Source organism: Eptesicus fuscus, chromosome 16, assembly GCF_027574615.1.
Source record: "Eptesicus fuscus isolate TK198812 chromosome 16, DD_ASM_mEF_20220401, whole genome shotgun sequence".
Classification (NCBI taxonomy): Eukaryota; Metazoa; Chordata; class Mammalia; order Chiroptera; family Vespertilionidae; genus Eptesicus; species Eptesicus fuscus.
The window spans coordinates 60853896-60878912 of NC_072488.1; the positions used below are offsets into that span (position 1 = coordinate 60853896).

Here is a 25017-nt window from a genome sequence, read left to right on the forward strand (position 1 = left end):
AAAACATCTTTCTGGTATTGGGATAGTAAAGGATTTCCTAAAAAAGACATAAAATCATAAACCACATGGTAAAGCATTGACTAATTCCAGCAGCACAGGAATTTAAAACTTCTGTTTATATTGCAAGCACAGTGAAAAGACAAGCTACAGATAAGAGAAATGTTAATGTATTTAAAAGGATTACTATCAAGAATAGATTATACCTTTAAATCAATATGAAAAAGATAAACAACTAAATAGAAAAGTAGGAGAGTTTAAGAAATTCATTCCAGCAAATCAAGAGAAAATTCATAAAGGAGGAACTCTGAATGGCTAAGAAATATGAAAACACCTTCATTTTCACTTGTAATCAAGGAAACACAAAACAAAAAGTATGAAAAAAATTAAATGTCTGATAATATCAAGTACTGATTCATATTTGAGAAAATGATAACTGCATGATTTCTGGTGGAAGAGTAATACTTTAGAGAGTAATCTGACAACACAAAGAAGAGTTAAAATTGCACATATCTTGGATCCAGTTATTCCATTTTTAGTCATAAACCTAGAGAAATATATAGTCAAAGAGAAACAAAAAAGGATGTAGTAGCATTTTATATTAAGAAAATGAAGACATGCCCTGACCAGTTTGGCTCGGTGGATAGAGCGTCGGCCTATGGACTCAAAGGTCCCAGGTTCAATTCCGGTCAAGGGCATGTACCTTGGTTGTGGGCACATTCCCAGTAGGGGGTGTGCAGGAGGCAGCTGATCGATGTTTCTCTCTCATCGATGTTTCTAACTCTCTATCCGTCTCCCTTCCTCTCTGTAAAAAATCAATAAAATATATTTTTAAAAGAAGAAAATCAATAAAATATATTAAAAAAGAAAATGAAGACAATTAAACTTCCTTTAATATAAGAATAATTTTTAAAAGAAAATATTTATATAATGAATATAGATACAACTGTTTAGATATACACTGTATAAAAATTAATAAATTTCAAAATAACATTGAACAAAAAAATGCAAGTTGCCAATGGGTACCTATAATATGTAATAACTTACAGTGCACAAAACAACTTTATGCATCACCTGAGGGTGAGAGATATGTAGAAAAATATAAACATATGCAAAAGAGCTATACAACCAGGAATCTTATACATGCCAAACACTAGAGAGGGAAAAGGGGAAAGGATAAGGAGTTGGATCCTGTAATGCTTTGCTTCTTTAAATAAAGAGATACTTGAAGCAATTATGGCAAAATGTTAGCATCCTTAAACCTGTGAGGAGGGGTATAAGCATGTCTTTTATATTACTTGTTTTTTGCACTTTTTCATATGTTTGTGATAGCTCCTAATTTTTTAAAAAATGCTAAAGATTATTCTATTTGTAGTGCAGGTAATAGATTAGAGGAGAACCAGAGTGAGTACAAGAACAGTTATCAAGCTACAACTCACAGTATTTATATATACAAAAGGCTAAGCAACGGGCTGACTGGGCGACCAGCTGGTAGCTATGACACGCACTGACCACCAGAGGGCAGACACTCAATCCAGGACCTTTGCAGAGTGCCTTCTTGCACTCTGGGACCCCTTGCGGGATGTTGGACTGCCGGTTTCGGCCCAATCCCTGCAGGCCAGGCCGAGGGGCCCCACCTGCCAGAGGGACCCTGCTTACTTTGCTGATGCCCTTCGAGCCCCAGCGCTGTCCCAGATGCAGCCAGCCAGGGAGGGACCTCAGGAGGTTGCTCTAGGGCATGTCCGGTCCCTCTCGCTCAGTCCCACCCCTCTGGCCACCTTCAAATTAATTGCCTTTCAATGTGCACCAATCCATGCACCAGGCCTCTAGTATTTAAATAATGTGTTTGCTTATATATTTAATTTATGGAAAGTCAAACTACAGTCTTCAACAGGATGCAGGACTTACTACAAGCACACTTTCCCAAACTCACCTGCTCGACCTCTCTACTGAGGGCATCTACCTTTTCTTTTAATCTGTTACTCTCTGCCTCAGCAGTGATAAGTTCTAATTTGAGGGTATTGTTATCTGCCTCTGCTTGCCGTGCCTTATTTTCCCAGTTTTCAGCATCTTCATTGGCTTTTCGGAGTTGGTCCATCATTTGTCGGTTCTCAGATTCCTGAAAAGCAAATCTTAGGTAGTAGAATTATGGGTACAACCTCTCCTCACTACTCTCTCTCCTTGTGATTTTCTTACCCATCTGATTTATTCTTCCCAACATCTCCAGAATAATCTTTCTAAAAGGTAATTCTTCAAATAACTTCTGTTTAAACAAAAGCTTCCTGAAAATGGCATTCAAACAAGTCCTTCTTACCTCTCTGTTATCAGCCACCTACACACGCCACTCTAGCTACAGGACCTACTATTTCCCCTAACACCTTTGCTGATGTTGTCCCCACCGCCTGGGGTGCCATTCTGTTTCCTTTCAGTTTTCATCTCTGGCACCTCTGCACCTAGCACACTGTATGCTGAATGGATGAGTGAATGAAGAATGCACCTGAAAGTTCTTACTAGACTACCCTTGCTTTGTGCTCTCTGGGGGAAGGGGTGCCTGGACCCATCCAATGGTGCTGTGAAATGAAACCCAGTGAAAGAACTCATACTAGCATGCTAAAAGCTAAGGGAAACCTGATGTGTGATGTCTGAAAACACAGCTCCAGAATCTAAAAGCCCCAATCCTTAATGTGACAGGGTAGGGAGAAGAGGGGAACTGATTTACACTAATTCAGAGTTAACTATGCTCAATGTTGCTAAGATATTTATTTATTCATATTCTGCCTTATTCCAGAATAGACTTAAATGGATCATTGTGCTAGATCTGCTGACTGACCTGGGTGTTCTTCCCAGTTACAGCGGGAACACTGAAACTAGGAGAGGTTGAGTAGCCCACCTAAGTCCATGCCATTAAGGAGAAGAGGAGTCAGACCTATCTGATTCCAGAGCTTCTGTCCATTCGTGATATTACATGCTGGCTTCTTAAATCAAGAAGTGTGGAAATGCCTGCTTTGTCAACCTAAGCTCACTGCTTTATTGTCTGAAAACAAGGATTGCGGTTTAGGAGTCCTTACACTCTCTATCTCTCAACGTCCTAAACAATCTAATGAATACCACAATAAATGCTCTACATATGTTTGTGGGCTGATATGAAATAATACGTTAAATAAAATAATCAGATTTTCTTGGGGTGAGTTTCTATTAATGGTTTCAGTGGTATGTAGGTAACAAACACTACACCTATTATAATTCAACTATACTTTTTAATCAACCAAACTACACTATTTTAGATAACATTTTACTAAATGGACACATCTAACATCGTTCGTCAAGGCTTCTGTTTATTCCAGGATTGTCACACATGCACTGAAATTTACTTTAAGCATCCACGCACCTGGTCAAATGGCTACTGACAGAGAAGGGCCGAGGAGAGCCATCTGTCTTCTGATCCTAAGAAATAAATGGACCCACAACAGCGTGATCAATTCTGATCTGCTACACAACGTGGAGCCTCTTTTGTCCAAGTTTGCACCTGGAATCTCTACCATTTTCAAATATGAATGAACCAAAGTTGATTCTGGCCCCCAGTCCTTTACCCAGTTAGGAGGATTCTACCTATCTAGAATGGCTGAGTAGCAAGCTAAGAGGGGCATATTCTTGAGTTACCTTTCTGGACATTGGTGATGTTAACCCATCATTGACAACAGTAAAATAAGCTATGCATTAAAAGAAAACTTCTTTTAGCTCTCCCCATGAGTATAACTGGTCAGTAACTTTATTGAAAACTCAGTTATCATGAGAAAGGAGGGGAAAATGTATATACGTACTTCAGACTTTAATATATTCTTCAGCTTGTTAACCTCCAAATTAGTATCTTGGACCTTCTGTTTTATATCATTAAGTTCATTATGAGTATCATTCAATTGTTTAGACAGGGCCTATGAGAAAAAGATAGCTAAATTTGACTAGAAAAATGAAAAAATGCTATATTTCTATATCATCATAAATTTTTAAATAATTATTACAGTTAATATGCCTAATATATAAAGCTCATATAAAAACAGGGAGAAAATATGAGTCCAAACTGTAAATGGGCAAAAAACCCAAACAGATAATTCATAAAAAGGAAGCACAAATGGATAATACTTTAAAAAGTTAAAAATTTACTAGTAATCAAAGAAATGCTAATTAAGACAATGAAATACTATTTGCCTATAAATTAGCAAGTATTTGAAGCTATTTTGTTATGGCAAAGATTGGGCATTTCCATGTATCATTGGAGTAAACGTATTTTGCAATCAGCAAATCTGTGATCTGCTATCTGGTGATGTATAAATATGTTGCTTTTTGTTGAAGATGAGAGATGTATACGTATGTATTCACTATATTTGAAAATGTCCACCTAATTTTAAAAAACTTCATAATCTGTGATTCAACTTGAAATTAAATCTAGCAAAATGTAATGAAAAGGAATGTTCATTAAGGTATTATTCATTATAGCAACAATATTTTATTCACATTGAGTGATGCAGCAAATAATAGTATCTACATAATGATAAGACCACATATAACATTATGCCTCTATAAGAAATGTTTGAAGTAACTTTTTTAAAAATATATTTTATTGATTTTTTACAGAGAGGAAGAGAGAGGGATAGAGAGTTAGAAACATCGATGATAGAGAAACATTGATCAGCTGCCTCTTGCACAAACCCTACTGGGGATGTGCCCGCAACCAAGGTACATGTCCTTGACCGGAATGGAACCTGGGACTTTTCAGTCTGCAGGCCGACGCTCTATCCACTGAGCCAAACCGGTTTTGGCTTGAAGTAACTTTTAATAACAGAGGGAAATGTCACCAATAGTTAGTGGAAAAATACTAAAAATACTTCATCCCAATTTGTTAAAAACTGTGGTACTCGGCTTCTGTTTTCCACATCTTCTCTGATAAGGGTTCTTAATCTGTGGTCCACAGAGGAATCCATCTTTTACCCTTGGGCCCAAGACCCAAATGAAGGAAAAAACTACTCTTGAACATATGAAAATTGTTGTGATGCCAATTTTCTTCTGATTATACAAAATGTTTATAAGATTTTTAAAAAGCAGGTAAATGCTTATAATGTCCCTACAAAATATTCATCAAGTGATTATGCTGGACTCTCTGATCAGTGCTGTCTAGGCATATTCTCACTTACTCTCCATGTTTACAGATGATGAACTGAGATTCGGAGAAGTTAAGTGATATTATCACACAGCCAGGCAGGGGGATTCAAACTCATGTGAGTCCAAACCTCTCCTCTCTACTGCCCCTCATGTAGAAAAACGATGATGTAAAGGAGCATGTGGTTTTATTCCAGCTACATAAAAAGTTCATGTAAAATAATAAATATTTTAAAAAATACATTCGAAATCATTACAAAATATTTTTAAAATACACTGAAAATCAGTACAAAATGAGTTTTTAATCTAGTTTTTCATAAACAGTCATATTTTCCTTTAGCCTATTTGCTGTAGGTACAGAGTACACAAAATTAGAAATTCACATATTAGTTTTCATTGCTATTCATTAACTTTTAAAAATAAAGTATATTCTGGAATAGTTTTAAATATACAGAAAAGTTGTGAAAATAGTAAAGAGAGCCCATACATACCCTATATTCAGTTTCCTCTTTTATTAACATCTTACATAAGTATGGGATACTTATCACAATTAATGAACCAATATCAACAAATAATTAACTGAAGTACATATTTTATTCAGATTTCTTGCATTTCTTTATTTACTGCCTTTTTTTTTTTTTTTTTAGGAAAAGCAAGAGTGGTTGGGGAATATCAATTTGTCGTTTCACTTATTTATGCATTCATTGGTTGATTCTTGTATGTGCCCTACCAGAGAATGAACCTGTAACCTTGAATTATCTGGACAACACTCTAACCAACTAAACTGCCCAGCCAGGGCCCAGATTTCTTTCATTTTTATGTGCTGTCCATTTTTGTTCCAGGATTTCATTATTCATTTACTTTTGAAAACAGTATTTTAACATATCAGGCAATCCTATCTAATAATAGACCAATATGCAAATTGACCATACCTCTGACACACCCACAAGCCACGCCCACCATCCAATCAGAGTGAGCATGCAAATTAACTCAAACCAAGATGGCTACAGCCACAGAGAGCAAGGTTTCCCAGGTAACAGAGGAAGCCAAGCTTTCCGCCTGCCCTTGCCAGGCCTAAGCCTCCACTTAAGCTACAAAGTTTCAATTATACAAGGTAAACAAATTCAAACAAGTGGTGGCAGAATGGAGCTTGAGAGAGCAGGTCAGGGTTGCCGCCGGCAACAGGGGAAGCAAAGCTTTCCGCACACCCTGGCCGGGCCCACCCGCTTAAGGCAACAAAGTTTCAATTATAACCCCAACACAAATGGCTGCCGGCCTCAGAGGGAGCCCCAGGCTTGGCTCTGCTCCAGGCTACAAAGTTTCAATTGTAGAAGGAAAATAAATTCAAGATACCAGGGCCTCCACTTGGGTTGCCAGGGGGCGTGGCCGGCCTGCAAACCACCACAGGCTCCTCGCTCAGGCCGCCCCACTCCCCAAGGGAACCCCCACCTGATACAGGACACGCTTCAGGGCAAACCAGCTGGCCCCCACCACTGTACCAGGCCTCTATCCTATCTAATAAAAGAGTAATATACAGATTTATCATCACTGCAACACACAATATAGCTGCCCCCATGTGGTCAAAGATCCTGCCCCCATGTGGACACAAGATGGCCACCACAAGATGGCCAGCAGGAGAGGGTAGTTGGGAGGCACCCAGCCTGCAATGGAGGGCAGTTGAGAAGGACCAGGCCTGCAAGGGAGGGCAGTTGGAGGTGATCAACCCTGCAGGAGAGGGCAGTTAGGGGTGACCAGGCTGGCAGAGGAGGGAAGTTGGGGGCAAACAGGCTGGCAGCAGAGTGGTTAGGGGGTGATCAGGCTGGCAGGCAGAAGCGGTTAGGGGCAATCAGGAAGGCAGGCAGGCAAGCAGTTGGGAGCCAGCAGTCCTGGATTGTGAGAGGGATGTCCGACTGCCCGTTTAGGCCCGATCCTGGTGGGCAATCAGACATCCCTTGAGGGGCCCCATATTGGAGAGGGTATAGGCTGGGCTGAGGGACAACCCCCCTCTGTGCACGAATCTCATGCACCGGGCCTCTAGTTTTTTATAATTAACAAAATGTATCTATATCTATTTATATAAATTTAAAAATTTTAACAGTTAAAATACAGACTTTTATGATGCAAACAAAACATTGAGAGTGACAGTACATGGGGGATATCATTTGGACTGAAGAATTTCCACTGGGGAGGAAAGCTTCCAAATAGAATTTTTTTTAATGGTGAAATTAAAATAATGATATTGGAAATGAGAAATGTGGATAAAGTATATTGGCGTAGGGAGGAAGTTATTATAAAAGAAATTTTCCCGAAAAGATTTAGTGCTAAAGAGAACCAAAAAATGTGGCATAGTTCATACACTCATACTTAGAATAATAGTCCCTGAAGTAAACCTACCATTTCTTAAAAGTTTCTGAAGCTTTCATCTTCATTTGTTGAGTACTTCTAAGGTTGAATATACATCTATTATATTCCCTGCTCCCTCTTTCCTTAATATTTAACATTTTATGCCTGAGAGTTTCATTTAGAAATTATGTGGCATATTGTGTAATAGAGGTAAAAAAATGGCTGCTTCCAGAGCCTGAGCTTTTCTACAGAATGAAAGAAGAACCGCGCCTCAAAGGAAATGTGTGTTTTCTTGGAGAAAAGGAGACTAGGACAAATATACCTGGTTCTCTTGCTTAGCTTTGGAAAACTGTTCTTGGAGATTGTCATTCTCATGAGCCAAGATATCTCTTTCCCTGGCGATTTGAGCCAGTTCATCATTTGTTTCATCCAACTGCCGGCGCATCCTGGAAATGTCTTGTTCACACATAATTAGCGCTTCAGTAGACTGTCTATTGCACAAATCAAATAGTACGTCAGAAGAGACATTTTACCGAAACAGAGTAACAAATTCTCACATGACAGAAGATGGACAGTAAGCATAAAAACATTTGAAGAAGTTTTAAACACATTTAAATTTATACGAATAAATACTGTGAAAATAGTGCACTCGAGTTTCTCTGTGTTGTCAACATTTCACTATGGACAAAAGATGCTGACTATACACAACAGTCAATGATTAGCTAAGTATTTCAAAACTTCTGACATTCGAATATAAGAAAGCTTTCATCTGACCTCTAGCTGCCATGGCTTAGCCTCCTTTGCAGGTTCCTCTTCCTCTGCCCTCTTAAAATGTAAGGGTTCTGAGGGCTCAACTCTTAGCTCCTGTTTCTTCTTACTCTCTGCCTTCGCTCAGACAAGTACTATTCATATCCATGGCTCCCAACCCCATCTATACCTGAAGACTCTGAAATCATTACCTCCAGCCTTGGCCTCCTCCTTACTCTCCAGACTCTCATATTTAACTGCTTATGAGACATATATATAAGATCTCAAAGGCTCTTCCAATTCAGAGGAAAGCCATCGCTTTCCATAGTTTCTACATGTCCAGTATTCATCCCTCAAAACCTGGCATTTTTCCTATATTTTCTTCCTCACAAGCACCTCACCCCTGACCACACTCGCCAACCCCAATCTATCATCATTCTTCAGTGTGGGTAATCTTTCTAACACAAAATTATCCTCAAAATTCCTTAATGATTTCTTATTTCCCAAAGGATAAAATCAAGACTCATCTGTCTAAAACTCAGGCCTCTGTGTTTAGCCTTTCCTCCCTTCACACCTCCTCTCTCACTTTGGGTTCCAACACTCACCTACTTGCATTCACCAGGCTCTTGAACTTTACCTGTGGTCTGTGGTTCTCTGCTGTCCTTTCCTTCCCTTTCCTTGGCAGATGCCATATCCTCTTTTACTTCCCTACACAGACTTAGGCCTCCTTCCAACATTAGAAAGTTATCACCCTATATGTAACACTAAGCCCCTGTTTCTTACTATCTTTGTACCTAACATAGTACTTTGCCCCTAATAAATATGTACTCAGATTCTTGTTGGATGAGTGGTTACCTTGATGCCTGTTCCATCTCAGCAATGATATTCTTCATGCCTGAAATGGTCTTTTCCTTGAAAAGTAATATAAGTATGACATAAAAAAATTATCTTAAACTGTTATTTCTGTTAAAACCGAATGAACAAAATCAATTTCCCCCACCCTTTTTCATTTACATTTGGGTTTAAACATTTACGCTCTATTCATCTTTCCTACACGTTAAAACTAAAGCCTAGTATATCAATGCCAAAAACAAATGATTATGCTCGTTAAGACTACACTTGGGTGTATTGATATGAGATCAAGGTGTCAAATGCCCTGTTAGGCTTTGTGCAGTCCCCCAACACCAGAGCCTCCAGAGCACTCTGTACCTGGAGGCAAACCAGTGTTTTGTATTAGGGTGTTCTCCGTGAGGAGTAGACTGATTCACTTCCTCAGGTCACGTTATGAAACCCAGGAAAGTGAATATTAAAAATAACTTTAGCCCTACCGGGGTGGCTCAGTGGATAGAGCGTTAGCCTTCGGACTGAAGGGTCCTGGGTTTGATTCCAGTCAAGGGCACATGCCTGGGTTGTGGGCTCGATCCCCAGTGGGGGGAGTGCAGGAGGTAACCGATCAATGATTCTCTCTCATCATTGATGTTTCTATCTCTCTCTCCCTCTCCCTTCCTCTCTGAAATCAATCAAAATATTTTAAAAAATAACTTGAAGTATATTATTTATATTATACTTAAACTTCTTAACAGTCATCAATAACATCTTCCAAAAGCTGTTAAAATGGAGTTACTTATAAAAGTATATTTTTAGTTAGGTGTCAGTTAAATAAGGAGGTAAATATTAGACCTAGAGCAAAAAGTGAATAAAATAAACTATTGATATTCTCCCTTTTCAAGGGTGTGGTGAGGGAGATTCAGGAGTCAGTCAAGGCTGAAATAGGTGTGCTTATCTTCATCCATCAATACTATTCCTACACTTCCTTCTTTGAAAATGCTTGTTGATGGTGAACTAGTTAAGGATACTATTCACAGACACTTTGGCTAACATTAGCCCAGTTCTTTCACTAAATAACTAGATTTCACTTTGCCCTTTGAAGTTTGAAATCCTAAGTAACCAAGTCAACAAGATGAAAACCTAAACCTATATTTCCAACCAGTTCTGTGCCTGTTCATCAGTACGGTTTAGTCTTGTGTGCATGTGCATGGGTATATGTCATCTCCCTTTATTCATGTGTCCCTCTCCAGAATGTTTCTTTTAAAATAAGAATTTAATTGTAATGCTTTGTTTACATGCTTTCATTGATTCCCTGTATCGATGATGATATTCTAAACTCAACATTACATATTTAAATTTGTTGCTTACCTATCCATCTCATTTTTTTGCCACCTACCCCTACCCCATGCTTACCTCTCTGCAGTCTATGCTCTGGCATTATAAACTATCAAGAAACCCTGTGACATTCCCTGGTGAAAGCCACTGGGCTCTCCTAAGTTGCTCTTCCCGTCTGGGTTCCCTTGCTCTAATAGGTATCTGCCTGTCTGAATCACCCTTCCTCTCACTGTAGCCTTTCTCTAAGTCTCTTCCTGGCTAGCTCCTAGCCAATTTTCAGGGCAGTCCAGGTACTATCATCTCCTGGAAAGCTTTCTAGATCTTCTCCTCTCCTAATCCAACCCTCAGGTTAAGTCAACTGTGCTTCTGCCAGACTCGAACCGCACATTGTGCATACACTCAGCACATTCTATTATAAAAGTACCTTTATTTATCTGTCTCCCAATTATACTACAGGCTTTGGCAGGTGTGTCCACTCCTCCTCAGTTTCTAACATAATATACCTGGTACATGTCAATAAATGTTTGTTTTATGGGCGGACAGATGAACGAATTAGTTCCCTTAGAGAGAGGCAAGGCCTTATTCCAATGATGCTGCTTTGCTTATGACATCTGTGGAAAAACATTTTGGAATTGCCTTCAGAACCACTTTACAAGCAAAAAACAAAAAGGGTATGAATATTTCCCTGCCATTTTGGCTACAGCTTTTATGTTGTTGTTTGAACAGTAAAAAATGAGGGAGGGAGATTATCACCCAGCTTTACTTACCAACTCCATATGGTCTAGTCTCAATGGCTAAGCACGATGTAAAAACCTGCATCTAGTTCTGAACACAATTACAAAGGCAGTTTTAATGAAATAAACATATTGCCTCCCACAGTGACTCCCTGAAGATATAAGTTCTGGTGTGCTTTTAAAAAGAAATCAATCTCACTGCTTTCTTTTTAATTTGAATATTTGAATTAGTTCTTGTCAGCACGTGTTAATCACACATTGATGAGAGAAAGAACACATTTTTAAGACTATTATGAAATATTTCAAAATCACATTTTAAAGTTTCAGCTCTCTAGAAAAAAAATTTGAGAGAATCCTATTATTTTATTCAGATTCCAGTGCAAACACTTCTTTTAAACCACAGTTCTCAGAACATACTTTCATTGCCAAACTCTCTCCAAGGGATGCAATATTCTCAGACTTTTTATCCAAGCATGCTTGCAGGCATTCCTTTTCTTTAACCAGATCGTTGAGGGTTGCACTAAGGATGCTGATTTCTTCTCGCTGGGCAATACTTTGCCTTGTAAAATTATCTAAATATGTAATCATAAAGGCATTTTTAGTCAAGATAATTTTTTCCATTTCAAGTGTATTGAAATACTTTTCTAAGTAATTTTTCCTATATTATATTCAATGCCTAAAATTAAGTATAGTATCCCAAATAAAAACATGGCTTTTGTTGTTAGTGATTAAAAACTAAGATGAATCATGAAATTCTAAATGATTCATAAATGTAAAAGTATAATTAACACATTTTGGGGGGCAGACTATAGGTGGATATAGTTGAGTGCAATGCTGAAACCACCACCCCCCCTCCAATTTTCCCTCTCTCTCTAAACTAGAATCATTGTTGCATGTAAGTTGGTAACAGATCTTAATAAAATATTCAATTAAGTCATGTTCAGAGTCAAATGTCTTCTACTACTCTGATCTCTCTAAATTTTTCCTAAAAATTCCTAGGAAAAAAAATCATCCCAGGACATCTGATTTGATTGTGAAAACACTGACAAGCCAATGTCAATGCTGAAGGCCTAATGACTGCTATACGATTGGTTCTCAAACTGTGGTTTCTCAACCAGCACCATCAGCATCACCTGGGAACCCCAGCCCTACTGAATTAGAAATTCTGACTGGACAGAGCAATTATGTCTTAACAAGCACCCCTCCCATGTGACTCTAATGCACAACAGCTTGAGAACCACCTGAGCAAACTGGAAAAGACACAAAAGCCTTGGCCATCTGCTACCCCAGGAGCTGGCCCCAGTAGTCCGTACTAGCCCTCCAGTGGATTCTGACCACACCCAACCTGAGAACCTCTGGTCTAGAGCTCTACTAGGGAAGCTCTGCTAGACTTGGTAGCCAGACTTCTTAACAGACTTCTATTCTCTCCTGTCTCTACTTTCTCACTGCCCAGTCATCCCTCAACTATTCCATCTGCCACATCCAACACTCTACCCAAACTTTGTCAGTGTTTCCCAAACCTTCAAAGTACCAAATCCAATCAACATTTCTTCATCCTCATCTTACTTAGCTTCTCGAACGTATCTAATAGTTGATACTACCCTCCTTCTTAAAACATTTTGCTCGCTTGCCTCAAAAACAAAACAAAAAAACTCATAGGTTTTCTTCCTAATTCTTTGGCTTCTTAGTCCTGGATCCTCTTCTCCTCATTCTCTATATTTTCTCTAGGTGATTTCATGGTTTTAATATAATTTATATGCCGATATGTCCCAAATGTATATCTTTAGCTTAGGTTTTACTTCTGAGATAAAAACTTACCTATTTAACTGCTTACCTTACATTTTTACTTGCACTTACAATATTCAAAATGAGTTCTTCAATATCCCCTTTAATATTTATCTTTTAGTATTTCCCATCTCAATATAAAATACCTCCACTCACCTTATTGTTTATGCCAGATTTGAACTATATTACAGCTAATGTTAACAATATTCCCTCTGTTTTAAAATGGGCTCTGCTCTACTCCTAATCAAAATTTTACTTTACAGCCCTAACTGGTTTGGGGTATCTGCCTCAGTGGATAGAGTGTTGGCCTGTGGACTCAAGGGTCCTAAGTTCGATTCCGGTCAAGGGCATGTACTTTGGTAGCAGGCACATCCCTAGTAGGGGGTGTGCAGGAGGCAGCTGATTGATGTTACTTTCTCATCGATGTTTCTAACTCTCTCTCCCTCTCCCTTCCACTCTGTAAAAAATCAATAAAATATATAAAATAAAATAGAAATTTTACTTTACAGTTTTAAAAATGAGTAAATTATGACCATATTTTCATAGAGATCACTGATAAGTAACATAAATAGGAGACTTTATAAAAATAATTTTCTCTATAAATCCAAGAAATATCATAGATATAGCCAAATATATGAACACTTTCTAACAAAAGTAATATATATGTGAACTTTGTTCCTTTCAGTAGCTTAATATCACATAAAAACTTGTAATTTTAAAAGTGACCATAATAAATTATGAAGTATTGCTGCTTTGTTTGGCTTTTTCTTCACTGAAAATTTTGAAGCCATGTCTAAGTATTTATGGTCCTAAATATAAGTAAAAAGTTTACTATCAAAGAAAACCATGTATCCATGATCGGAATCATAAACTTTTAATTGAAGGGCCTGTCGCCAAGTTTATCTTGTTATAACTGAGAGAAGAAAGCTATTTTTCTAGCAGATGTAAAGAAAAAGTAATATCAGGGAAAAAATAACTCACCAATTTTTTCATCCAAGCACATAATTTTCTCCTGAGTAAGCTGAAGCTCATATTTTTTCTTAGCAAGGTGTCGCTGAGTATCAGAAAGGTCTTTTTCTGTATTTTCATATAAAACTCTGTAAACATTTTAATAATAAAACTAATTCTGAAATTTTTGTTTTATCAACCTCTTAGTATATTTAAATCTAAAAACTTTTAAGAACACTAATAAACATTTTCCTTGTTAGTATTTTCCTAAAGCCACATTATAGGAAGTTTAAAGAATAAAGGGTAAAAAGGGATCCTCAATCCACCACTCCAACATAAGCTACTATTAGCATTTTGGTGTTCATTATTCAATGTTTTTCCATATTTTTCATATCCAGTGTTGTAATATTTTAAAGTTACCATACTATAAATTTAAAAAATTGAATCTGATTTTTTCACCTATTCATAATCTTTAATAATTTTCAGTCTATAACACAGTCCTCCAAATCATCATTTTTTGCCTAAAAACATATTATATCAGCAATAGCCATTTACTTTTAAGTAAATATAAACATTTACTTCAGTATTTTATTACTATTAGGCATTTATATTCATTTCAGTTTGTCACTATTATAAATAAATCTATACTGAACAGCATTTCATTCATTCCACATTTATTAAGTGTCTAATATATATCAGGAACTAGATGTTTAGGAACCTATAGCAAACTTGGTGGACATCAGTCTTGACCTCATTGAATTTAGTCAATAAAGAAATAAACAGAATATATAATTTATGGCATTATGAAACTAGATAATCTGGAAGTCTTCTAATATAAAGAAGCATCCTACAATATAAAGAAGCATCCTTTTATATGTATAGCTAAACTTGTAAGAATTTGTAAGGGAAGCCCCCTGGAGCCAAATTAGAGCCATAAAACTATGAACTGATGTTATGCTAGATATGATTGGGGTTTGCCTGTCTCAGTAAGGAGGAATATAGGGGGCAATCTGGGGTGGGGAGTAGCAATCTGAGTCTGTGCCAGTGACTGGTGTCCTAGCCCACATTCTTGTTAGCCTATAATTAAGTCACTGCCCCTTCCTTATGTGATTATCTATTTTCCTAAATACTCCTAGTTTACAAGGGCCACAAACCAAGAATTTAACAGCTTAGCCAGAGGGGAGGTCACTAGACCACCTAGGCCAGGCCTTTAGCTGTAATCTTACTTCCCCATTCTAGCTAACTTAGGTAGGGCTGCAAAAGCCCGGAAGTAAGGAAACAAAGAATTTAGGAATATATATAAGGAGGAATCTCATTGTATAAGTTGTTCAGGCTTTGGATCTTTGAATAGCCTGAGCCAGCATCGCTGCTTTAAATAAAGGTTTTTCCTGAGTCTCCAAGCACTTGTAGTGTATTTCCCGGTGGCCTGGTAAATTCTGTAACATAATCTGGTTCCCTGACCAAGAAACACACAGCCAAGTTGCCCCTTTGAGGCACTGCTGCACAAGACCAGCGGGTGGGCCCGCTCAACTGAGCCCCTGATGATGGGGAGGTGCGCCTCCAGTGATTTACTGAGTCCCAGTCCTCATCGGGCCTGGGTGACCTGGGCCCCCACCTGAGACCCAGTGTACTCCAAGGACAGGAAAGCCCTTTCTGGAACGAGACGTCTGACTAGTGAGTTTCCCCCCAGGGGACCAGCTCGAGTTCAGGCTTGTCTTTCAGGACAGAAGTGGCTGATCACCACTTAGGCAAAATATTTGCCTCAGTTCAGGGACTTTCTGTGGGTGGAACTCAAAGCTCGGACTGTTTTGTGAATGTGAATTTAAGAGTCTGTGTGAAATGAGTTACCTTGTGTTGTCCCGTGTCTCTGTTAACTGGGAGGGATTACATGGTTTAACTTCAAACATGGGAAGTAGTTCCTCTAAACCCACTGTCTTAGAATGTATGCTAAAGAATTTTAAGAAGGGCCCAGACCGCTGCCTGCAATGCAGATGCCTCTCTGTGAAATCAGGGGCCCCAGCTTATGGCCAAGGATGGGAAACAGAAATTCCAGGCCTAGGAGATACAGTCTCCCAAAATAGTCTATTGGGGAGAATGCTGAGATTCTGGGGAGGGACAGTTCCTGAACCAGGAACAGAAGACATTGCTCTTGATATGAACTTTTAGTGTGTTGCATGCATCCATATGAGAGTGTTTGTTGATATTTTATGTCTCTTTGTTGTTTGTTTAAAGATGGGGCAAGTCCCGCTTTGGTGAAGCCCAGTTGTATGTGGTGAGGCTGAACACATGACAGAGATTGCAGAATGTCCCAGCAGCTGCCAAGAATCCTTATTCTTGGTGACTCTTCCTGCTCTCCCTCTGTTACATCAGCTGCCAGAAACTCTTAGCTAGTGAGATCTCTGTATGTCTACAATGTAATTTTGGCTTTCTAACTTTTAGGGACTTTAGTTTGCTCTTCCCTTGTTTATGAATATAGGGAACTTTCTGTGTAGGTTTTGTGCCACTCAGAACCAAAGGTCATTTTACTGTGCTGCGTTAAAGTTTTAAGATTCTAATTTGAAAGTGTAAAATTTGTGAAGGTTGCACATATGTTAACCCAAGGAAGTTTAAACAAAGGCCAGACCAATAGATAATTTTGTGCCTGCCTGTGACGTCACAAATCTGCCCAGGCTGGCCAAAATGGAACTGAGGGGAGGTCACTTTGGAGAGGTCACAGCTTTGCTGCTTCTGCACACTTGGGGGCAAGGCAGCAAAGGAATGGGCGGGCAGTAGGTGTGTCTTTCCAGCGTTTTCTCTATAACATTCAAAGTATATTCTGTACTTCTGTGGCATTACTAGAATATAACAATTTATTAGCCATATTGAAAAAGATTAATTCTGTGGTCAAGACCAAATTTTTAATGTTAAAATCAGTTTAAGCTTTGATAATCTTTAAATTGTGTATTTAACTGAGAGATAACTTTGTGACATCTCAAGGGCCCCGAGATGACACAAAGATCTACTCTCTCCCTAAAAAGAAATATTTTTGAACTAAATTAGACCAATACAATATACTTTAAATTACATAAGGAAATAAGCTATGCAGGTTGGGTTGGGCAACAAGTTTAATGCTTTCATGATAATGGGCAATTTTTGAATGAGGATGGACCGCATTTCAAGGGTGACTTCCAGGTCCTGGGGGCATATGACTCCTAGGCAGATTAGTACGTCCTTTCTTTGAACAGAAAGGGCAATCATGTTTAATAGCATAAATAATATTTCCCATAACTATAACTTGTTACCACTGTTCTGTTTTTCCCCAACACTGGGAGGAACAGATCTGTAGAAGTACCCTCTAGCTGCGAAGCAGGGCCACTCCTGGTTTAATAAGGAAAATAAAATAAAATGGTACTTTCACATTGAGTTACACCTGTTACAAAATTGGTCAAGAAAATGCTTTAGGTAATAATTGGCTTTAAAATCTCAAAGTTGTTAAGATATAATAAATAGATGTAACTAAAATGAAGGATTTGTGATAAAGCTTTTCAGTAATAATTATAAATATGTTAATAATAAAAGTCCAGTCACTCAATAGGAGATTGACTGTGCTCTCTGTTGGAGAAGGGGCCAGTCATCCTTCTCCCTGTAAAAGTAGAGAAGCCTAAAAGAGAACATGGGCAGACAGAGAAATGATATCCCTTATCCTGCCTTCTCTTCCCTATGTGACGAGGGGACAATCTGAGGGAACAGCCAAGATGGTGATTTACAATCCCAGCCTCCCCCTCATCCAACTGGCTCTGAGGCCTCTGTGCCACCAGAAACCAGCTTTTCTAGGTTGCAAAAGAAGTTGGTGAGTGGAAAAAAAACAGTTAAAACCTCTCCTGGAAGACCCATGTGTCTTAGATGACCAGCTGGGCCCATTTTGGGGCCCACAAGTGTATATGTAGACCCAAGTTAATGTTTATCTTGGGAATACTATTCTCAGGAAAAGAAGGGGGGATTAGTTGAAGGCTGGCTATGGCTATCTAGGAAAGGGAGCACCTGGCTGACCCTGCTGTGCTTCAGCAGATATAAAATTTCCAAACCCGGGAGCTCCAGTGGGACCTTAACCTTTTGCACTCGGATGTCGAGTGTGACTCGACACGGTTAGCATTAGAATAAAGGAATCGAGAAAAAAGCAAGCGAGTGCAAAGGGTTAACAACAAGACCCTCAGGGACACATAAGAGATCCCTCAGGGAACTAATAATTAAAGGGATTGGGGAAGCAGTTCCCCGGTCTCAGAACCTAAATAAAGCCTTCCATATTCAGCAAGGCAAAGAAGAAGGGCCTTCCAAATTTTACCAAGACTAAAAGATCAAATGGGAAAGTACTCTAGGCCAGACCCCAAGGACCTGTTGGGCCAAGATATATTAAAAATTACATTTTGTCACCAATAGTTGGCCTGACATCTCAAGAAAACTGCAAAGTTAGAGAACTGGAAGGATAGAAGTGCAGAAGAGCTGTTAAAAAAAAAAAAAAGGCTCAGAAGGTCTATGTACATAAAGATAAGAAAGGCAGAAACAGAAAGCTAACATAATGTTCACAACTGTAGAACAAGTGGCCCAGGGAAGGGCTGGCCCTGAGGGCCAGAAACAGAAGCCACAGCAGTATTGCCCAAACCTTAGCATGTTATCTCTAAGGAAAAATATGGCAGTTTTGAATCCAAGCAGCTAGAGGCCTGGGAACAGGCTGAGGGGCCTGCTCCCTCCGCCCCTGCCTTTTCTCTAGCCTCATATGCCTATACATAATTTTCTAAAGTCTTTGGTAACTTAAAGACTTTGGAACATTGCTGGGTTAAATGATAAATGTCTAAATATTTTAAAATAACATAAAATACTGAAATATTAACTGCTAGACATATTTTAATTCACCTGTGCTTAGTTTTTATTACAGAAGGTCTCTTGTACTTTGTTGAATGTATATTTTCCTGAAAGTAAGAGTGCTTTCATAAATGTAAATGCTGGCTGTTTACTTTTTGGTTATCATTGAAAAATTAAGGTTTCTAAGAGTGAAGAATTCTAATACATTTTAAAGAAAAAAAGAAAAGGTCTGAACGAGTTGCTGAAGGTATGACAGAAAGAAAGAATGTTAGAGTAGAAATACTTAATGGAAGGTCTGAGGCATGGTTATGCATTTTGAAGGAGAAAGAAGGTGGTTTCTAAAGCTGGTTATTTCTGAAAGTTGTAAGAATGGTTCTGAAAGATGTAAGAATGTCTGTGAAAGTTATAAAGAAAGTTTGTAGGAAGAAATATTAAAAGGAAATTGATTAAATGACACAGGCCAGTAGTCCAGGACAAGCAGTACAGGGAAACTGAGATAGTAAAACAGCAATTTGCAACCATCTAGAAATCCTATCTTCCCTAAACCAAGGCACTTAAGAGTAAATTATTTGCATTTTGCCTCCCTAAACAGAGGGTAAATAGCTTATGTCTTTGGTAACTTAAGTCTCCAATGTACTCAGGAAGGCTGATAGCAGAAATCCAATTATTAGTAGTGTCATTTGCTATCCACACCCAAGGACAAATAAAGTTAGAAAATAAGCCTTATTTGGTTAGTTCTTTTCTAGTAAAATAATTATTTTATATTAATCAGGTATTTAATAAATAAAAAAGACCATCTTTTAATCGTAGGAACTGAAGTTTGCTAGCCTATGTTCCTGTGTAATACGCTTTAATATATAATCTTTTGGTAAAATCAAGTTTGACAATCCTTCAAGGGTTTGAATTTTAAGAAACTTTCTCTTGATCTAGAATTGGCTTTAAATCATCCCAATAGGCTCTGAAAGGCCTCGAATGTTTGTTTTTTCTCTCTCTCATGAAGGAAAATTTTATACTGAAGGTACATAGGAACCATTGTCAAATACAGTTATAACTAATGGTTATTGGTTATAATATCATGGAATATTGGGTTTTACAAAAAGGACAACATTCCATGTCATCTGCATTATAGTGAAATCCCTATCCGTGTCATTTTAAATCTCTTCTTGTCATTTGGAGACAGTTACTGTTTTGTTATAATGCACTTGGAAAAATATTACATCTTCTGAAGAGTCCATGGGAAGGACTGGCAAGGGAAATCAGAAGATCTTTAAGTTAGTGTATTTTTCTCCCTATATTATCCCTCCGAAATTTGGCAATTCTTAATGAATCATGGCAATGCATTTCTTTGCATAAATTCAATAAGACTGGTTTCCAATGGTGGTTTTATTGACCGAAAACTTTGACTGGAGTGTCATGTTTTAAAGAGTCTTGTCTGGACTCTGAAGACGTGAAGCCAAGAATGCCATGGAGAAAGCCTGGTATCTTGCTTGGTAGCCCTGAAAATGGATGGTGCTGGAGCCTCAGGCCCATACCCTGCCATTGCTGGCGGTTGGTCAGAGTGGAAGCGGGGTGCAGCAAGGGTGCCTCTGTGTCCCTGTGGAACGCTAATGCACTCTAGGGCGTGAGGAGTAGGAGGGCTGCTGAGATGGGCCTTGAAGCCTAGGGCATGGGAAGGGGCAGAGCAGCTGCAAGTACAGATCTTGGTGAGGAATTCACCTAACCCAGCAGATATTGCAGGCAGGCCTAACAGCAACTGGATGGCGTGGCTTCTCTGCCCTAAGGGGCACATTGAGATTCAATCATGGAATTCCGGCAAAGGCAGTCAGTTACTATTCTTGTTGTGTTTATGCAAACAATCAGGCCAAATTGAATGCAATAGATACACTGGTCTTAATTTGTCTCTTTAATAAAAGAGTGATTTTAAGGAGAAAAATTCTATTTCAATAGGAAATTAGAACTGAAATGTTTTCTTTTTCCTTCCACCGGACCATTTGTTGTAACTCTTGCTGTTCTAACTGCTCAATAATAATTTTATAGTACAGTTTGTCTCCATCAGGTCACAAGCCACCTCCTTCCATGCCCAGGCCTCATAGTCCCTCTGACAGAGAGCAAGGATCTCTTGGCTCTGAAAGAAAACTTTGCCCCTCCTCAGCATGGTAGTAGTTAGAGGAGCCCACTGATGCCCACTTTCCCTGGAAGAATTCAGAGCCAAGATACTTGAGGAGATGTGTTAAGCAGTTAGACAGACATGAGCAGAGCAAGGACAATGAGCCAACTGGAGGAGAAATAGATGAGATCCTGAGATATGCTTCTCACTACTCCAACAGCTCTGAAGGCAGAAATGAAGAAACCTGTGTAGATTCCCTATACCTTCCTCTAAGAGAGCCAACATGTTTTAGAATAGCTAATAGAGAATCAGTAAGCCCTGAAGCCCCAGATGTTACTCCAGACCAGATTTCTAGACTGCCATTACAATCTGTTGGGTGATGAAGATGAAAAAGACTCAAGCTGCTGAACACCCTACTCCCTAGCTTTGAGTCTTCTATTGAATCTAAAAGGCTGAAAATCAGCTTGAGGATCAAGAGGAGGGAATGAGGAGGAATATAGGGGGCAACCTGGGGGAGGGGGCGGCTAGCAATCTGAATCTGTGCCAGTGACTGGTGTCCTAGCCCACATTCTTATTAGCCTATAATTAAGTCACTGTCCCTTCCTTAGGCAATAATCTGTTTTCCAAAATACTCCCAGTTTACAAGGGCCACAAACCAAGAATTTAACAGCTTAGCCAGAGGGGAGGTCACTAGACCACCCAGGCCAGGCCTTTAGCTGTAATCTTACTTCCCCATTCTAACTAACTTAGGTAGGGCTGCAAAAGCCCGGAAGTAAGGAAACAAAGAATTTAGGAATATATATAAGGAGGAATCTCATTGTATAAGTTGTTCAGGCTTTGGATCTTCGAATCCCCTGAGCCAGTAGCTTTAAATAAGGGTTTTTCCTGAATCTCCAAGCACTTTCCCGGTCACGTAAATTCTGCAACATCAGTAGTCTAGGGCAGTGGTCGGCAAACTCATTAGTCAACAGAGTCAAATATCAACAGTACAACGATTGAAATTTCTTTTGAGAGCCAAATTTTTTAAACTTAAACTTCTTCTAACGCCACTTCTTCAAAATAGACTCGCCCAGGCCATGGTATTTTGTGGAAGAGCCACACTCAAGGGGCCAAAGAGCCACATATAGCTCGCGAGCCGCAGTTTGCCGACCATGGTTCTAGGGTCTTGTGTTTTAACTCAGAAACAAAAGATGAGGCCATAGAGATGCCTGCAATACAAGAATTAGAACTAAGCCTCCCCCTCCCACCCCCCGACATAAAGCCACTGAGGAGTATAACGTAAGTGAAAAGGTCAGACTAGACAAAATCAGCTTGTCAACCAACCACTGCTAGGCTTAGGGTAATAATAACAACTAAAAGTCTTCCTTGGGAATTCTTAATCTCAAGATAAAACATAAAAATGAAATCTGGTTCTAGATGGTCATATGTATAATCTAGAGCACTTGACAGAAATAAACACAAAACTTCTCTGGAGGGACATATCCTCAATCCAGGCTAAGAACTAAACTTCAGATAAATGCATGTTGAAAGTTAGCCTGCAATTCAAATTTTAAAAACACTTTATTAGCCCAAACTTAGTGAGGGTAAAACTAAATTAGATCCTCCAAGGACTTCAGACTGTAGTGTTTTCAAATAGAAAATTAAGAATACTTGTGTTGCCCTGGCACAGGTTGTCCCATGGACTGAAAGGTCATGGGTTCAATTTCTGGTCAGGGCACATACATAGGTTTGAGGGTTCGATCCCCGGTTGGGGCGCATACAGGAGGGCAAGCAATCGATGTTTCTCTCTGACATCAATGTTTCTCTCTCACATTGAGGTCTCTCTCTCTCTCTCTCTCTCTCTCTCTCTCTCTCTCTCTCTCCCTATCTCTATCTCTATCTCCCTCTCCCTTCCCCTCTCTAAAAATCAATGAATATGTCCTCGGGTAAGGATAAAAAAAATAGTTATGTTTAAATACTGAGACATAAAATAAGTAATATAATAAATCATAAAAAGGAAAAAGAACCAGAAGATTTCAAAGAGAACTTCAAAAAATTAAACTAAAATAACTGAAACAATTTTAAAAAACATAGACAAGTTTAAGAACACAATAGACACAGAGGAAGAGACAATTAGTAAGTGGGGGAAAAGCAGATCAGTGGAAATTATCTATGATTAAACATAGGGAATAAATAAAAGAGAGAGAGGTTAAGTGACATTAAAGAACAGAATGAGAAGGTCCAATATTCTTCTAATCCAAAATACCAGTAGGAAAGAACAAACAAAATAGTCAAAGAAATAATAGCTAACATAATATATAAAATCATAGACTAAAGAAACATCAATGAAAAGCTTGAACACTAATATTAAGGGAATTGGGAGAACCAAGATGGTGGTGTAGATAAATGCCACTACTTGCACCCTCCCAAAATCACATCAAAACTACAACTAAAATACAGAACAAGCATCATTCAGAACCGCCTGAAATCTGGCTGAATGGAAGTCCAACTAGAGAAGTAAAGAAGAAAGCACACTGAGACTGATAGGAGGGGCGGAGTGAGCAGGCTGGTCTGACACCAATGTGTGGTGTGGGTGTTTTTGTTCGTTTGTTTGTTTGTTTGTTTTTCATTGGCAGGGATATCACAGCTGCAGAGGACTCCCGTGAGGAGCAAGGGGTATGAGCCCTACACCACACCCCCCAGTGTAGGGTTCCAGAGCAAGGAAGAGAAGTCCCCATAACTTGGGGCTATAAAAACTAGCGGGGATTGTGGCTCAGTGACATGAAGACTGCTGGAGACCCAGGTAGTTCCTCTTAAAGGGTGGTGCATAAACTTACTCAGACTTGCTCCCTCCCTCTGAGGTCCAGCAATGGGGCAGAAGATTGTGGGGGAGGGAATCCAGGGACATATGGGGAGGAACTGGATTGTGAGGCATTGGAGCAAGAACTTGGGGGCATCTTTTTCTAAGACAGGGTTGCTTATAGGGGTCATTGTTCCTATGCTGAGACCTCCCCATCACAGAGCTTACTGGCAGCCATATCTGAGTTTCCAGAAGCCTGGCTCATGCTTTATGCTTCATCCTGATGATTCCAAGACCCTACTCCAGTGGTCGGCAAACTCAAAGTTCAGTTTGCCAACCACTGCCCTACCCCATTCAATTTGCAACCACACCCACACTTTTCCAAATGAATGACCTGCCCTGGCTCAGGCTTCAGACTTTGCTAAAATCTCTCAAACAAGCAGCAGCTGGCATCAGCATGCCCAATACCTATCAATAATAGGCCCAAGACAGCTTGGCTTTGCCTGGGCACTTCCAAGCAAAACACAAGTAGCAGCTATCTGCAGATTGCTCTGCAGCTTGTGCTGGGTGCTCCCAGGCAGTGGCTGACTCTGCACCTCCTGGGAGGCCCCCACAGCCAGTGCACCCAGTGGGCAGCTTCAGACCATACAATCCCCACTTCAGGTTTTATAGCCTGAAGTTACTGGTACTTCTCTTACCGGCATCGGAAGCCTGGGCTGAGGGGTCTGGTGTGGGGCTGGGACCCCTTGCTCCTCACAGGAGGCCTCCACAGCTGTGATATCCCTTCCAATTAAAAACATGCCACACATGGCTGTCAGACCAACCCATTCTGCGCTTCTGCCACTCCTACCAGTCTCAATGTGCTTTCTTCTTTAATTCTCTAGTTGTAGAACTTACATTCAAGCAGACTTCAGGCAATTTTGAATGATGGTTGTTCTATATTTTAGTTGTAATTTTGATGTTCCCATGGGAGGCAGTGAGTACACATTTACCTACACTGCCATCTTGGTTCTCAAGAGGTTTTTTAAAAATATATTTTAAGTAACAGTCTTTTATTCAATGGTTTTTTAACAAATATTTTCTCCCAGTCTGTGGCTTGTCTTCTCATTTTCATTTGCAGAGCAAAAGACATTAATTTCAATGAAGTACAGTTTATTTTTTTCATGGATTGTGCCTTTGGTATTGTATTAAGAGTCATCACCATACCCAATCTCATCTCCTATATTATCTTCTAGAAGTTTTAAAGTTTTGCATTTCCTTTAGGTCTATGGGGCATTTTGAGTTAATTTGAAGGGTATGATGACTATGTCTAAGATTTATTATTTTGCACATGGATGTCTAGTTGTTCATCATGACAATACTGAGTTTTCCTATCCATAAATATGAAATATCTATAATTTATTTAATTCTTTGATTTTATT

The 25017-nt window shown here is 39.2% G+C and overlaps 1 protein-coding gene across 2 annotated transcripts in view; it reads right to left on the reverse strand.

The window, feature by feature from the left end:
- The window catches only part of LOC114228060 (testis-specific gene 10 protein), a 125567-nt gene that overhangs the window by 43979 nt on the left and 56571 nt on the right, over positions 1 to 25017 (reverse strand). For both annotated transcript variants that reach the window (XM_054728460.1, XM_054728461.1), the window contains exons 9-14: positions 13905 to 14020; positions 11556 to 11710; positions 9097 to 9152; positions 7817 to 7985; positions 3819 to 3929; positions 1931 to 2116 (exon numbers count right to left, since the gene is read on the reverse strand). In XM_054728460.1, the coding sequence (XP_054584435.1) occupies positions 1931 to 2116; positions 3819 to 3929; positions 7817 to 7985; positions 9097 to 9152; positions 11556 to 11710; positions 13905 to 14020 (793 nt within the window). The remainder of the gene's footprint in view (positions 1 to 1930; positions 2117 to 3818; positions 3930 to 7816; positions 7986 to 9096; positions 9153 to 11555; positions 11711 to 13904; positions 14021 to 25017) is intronic.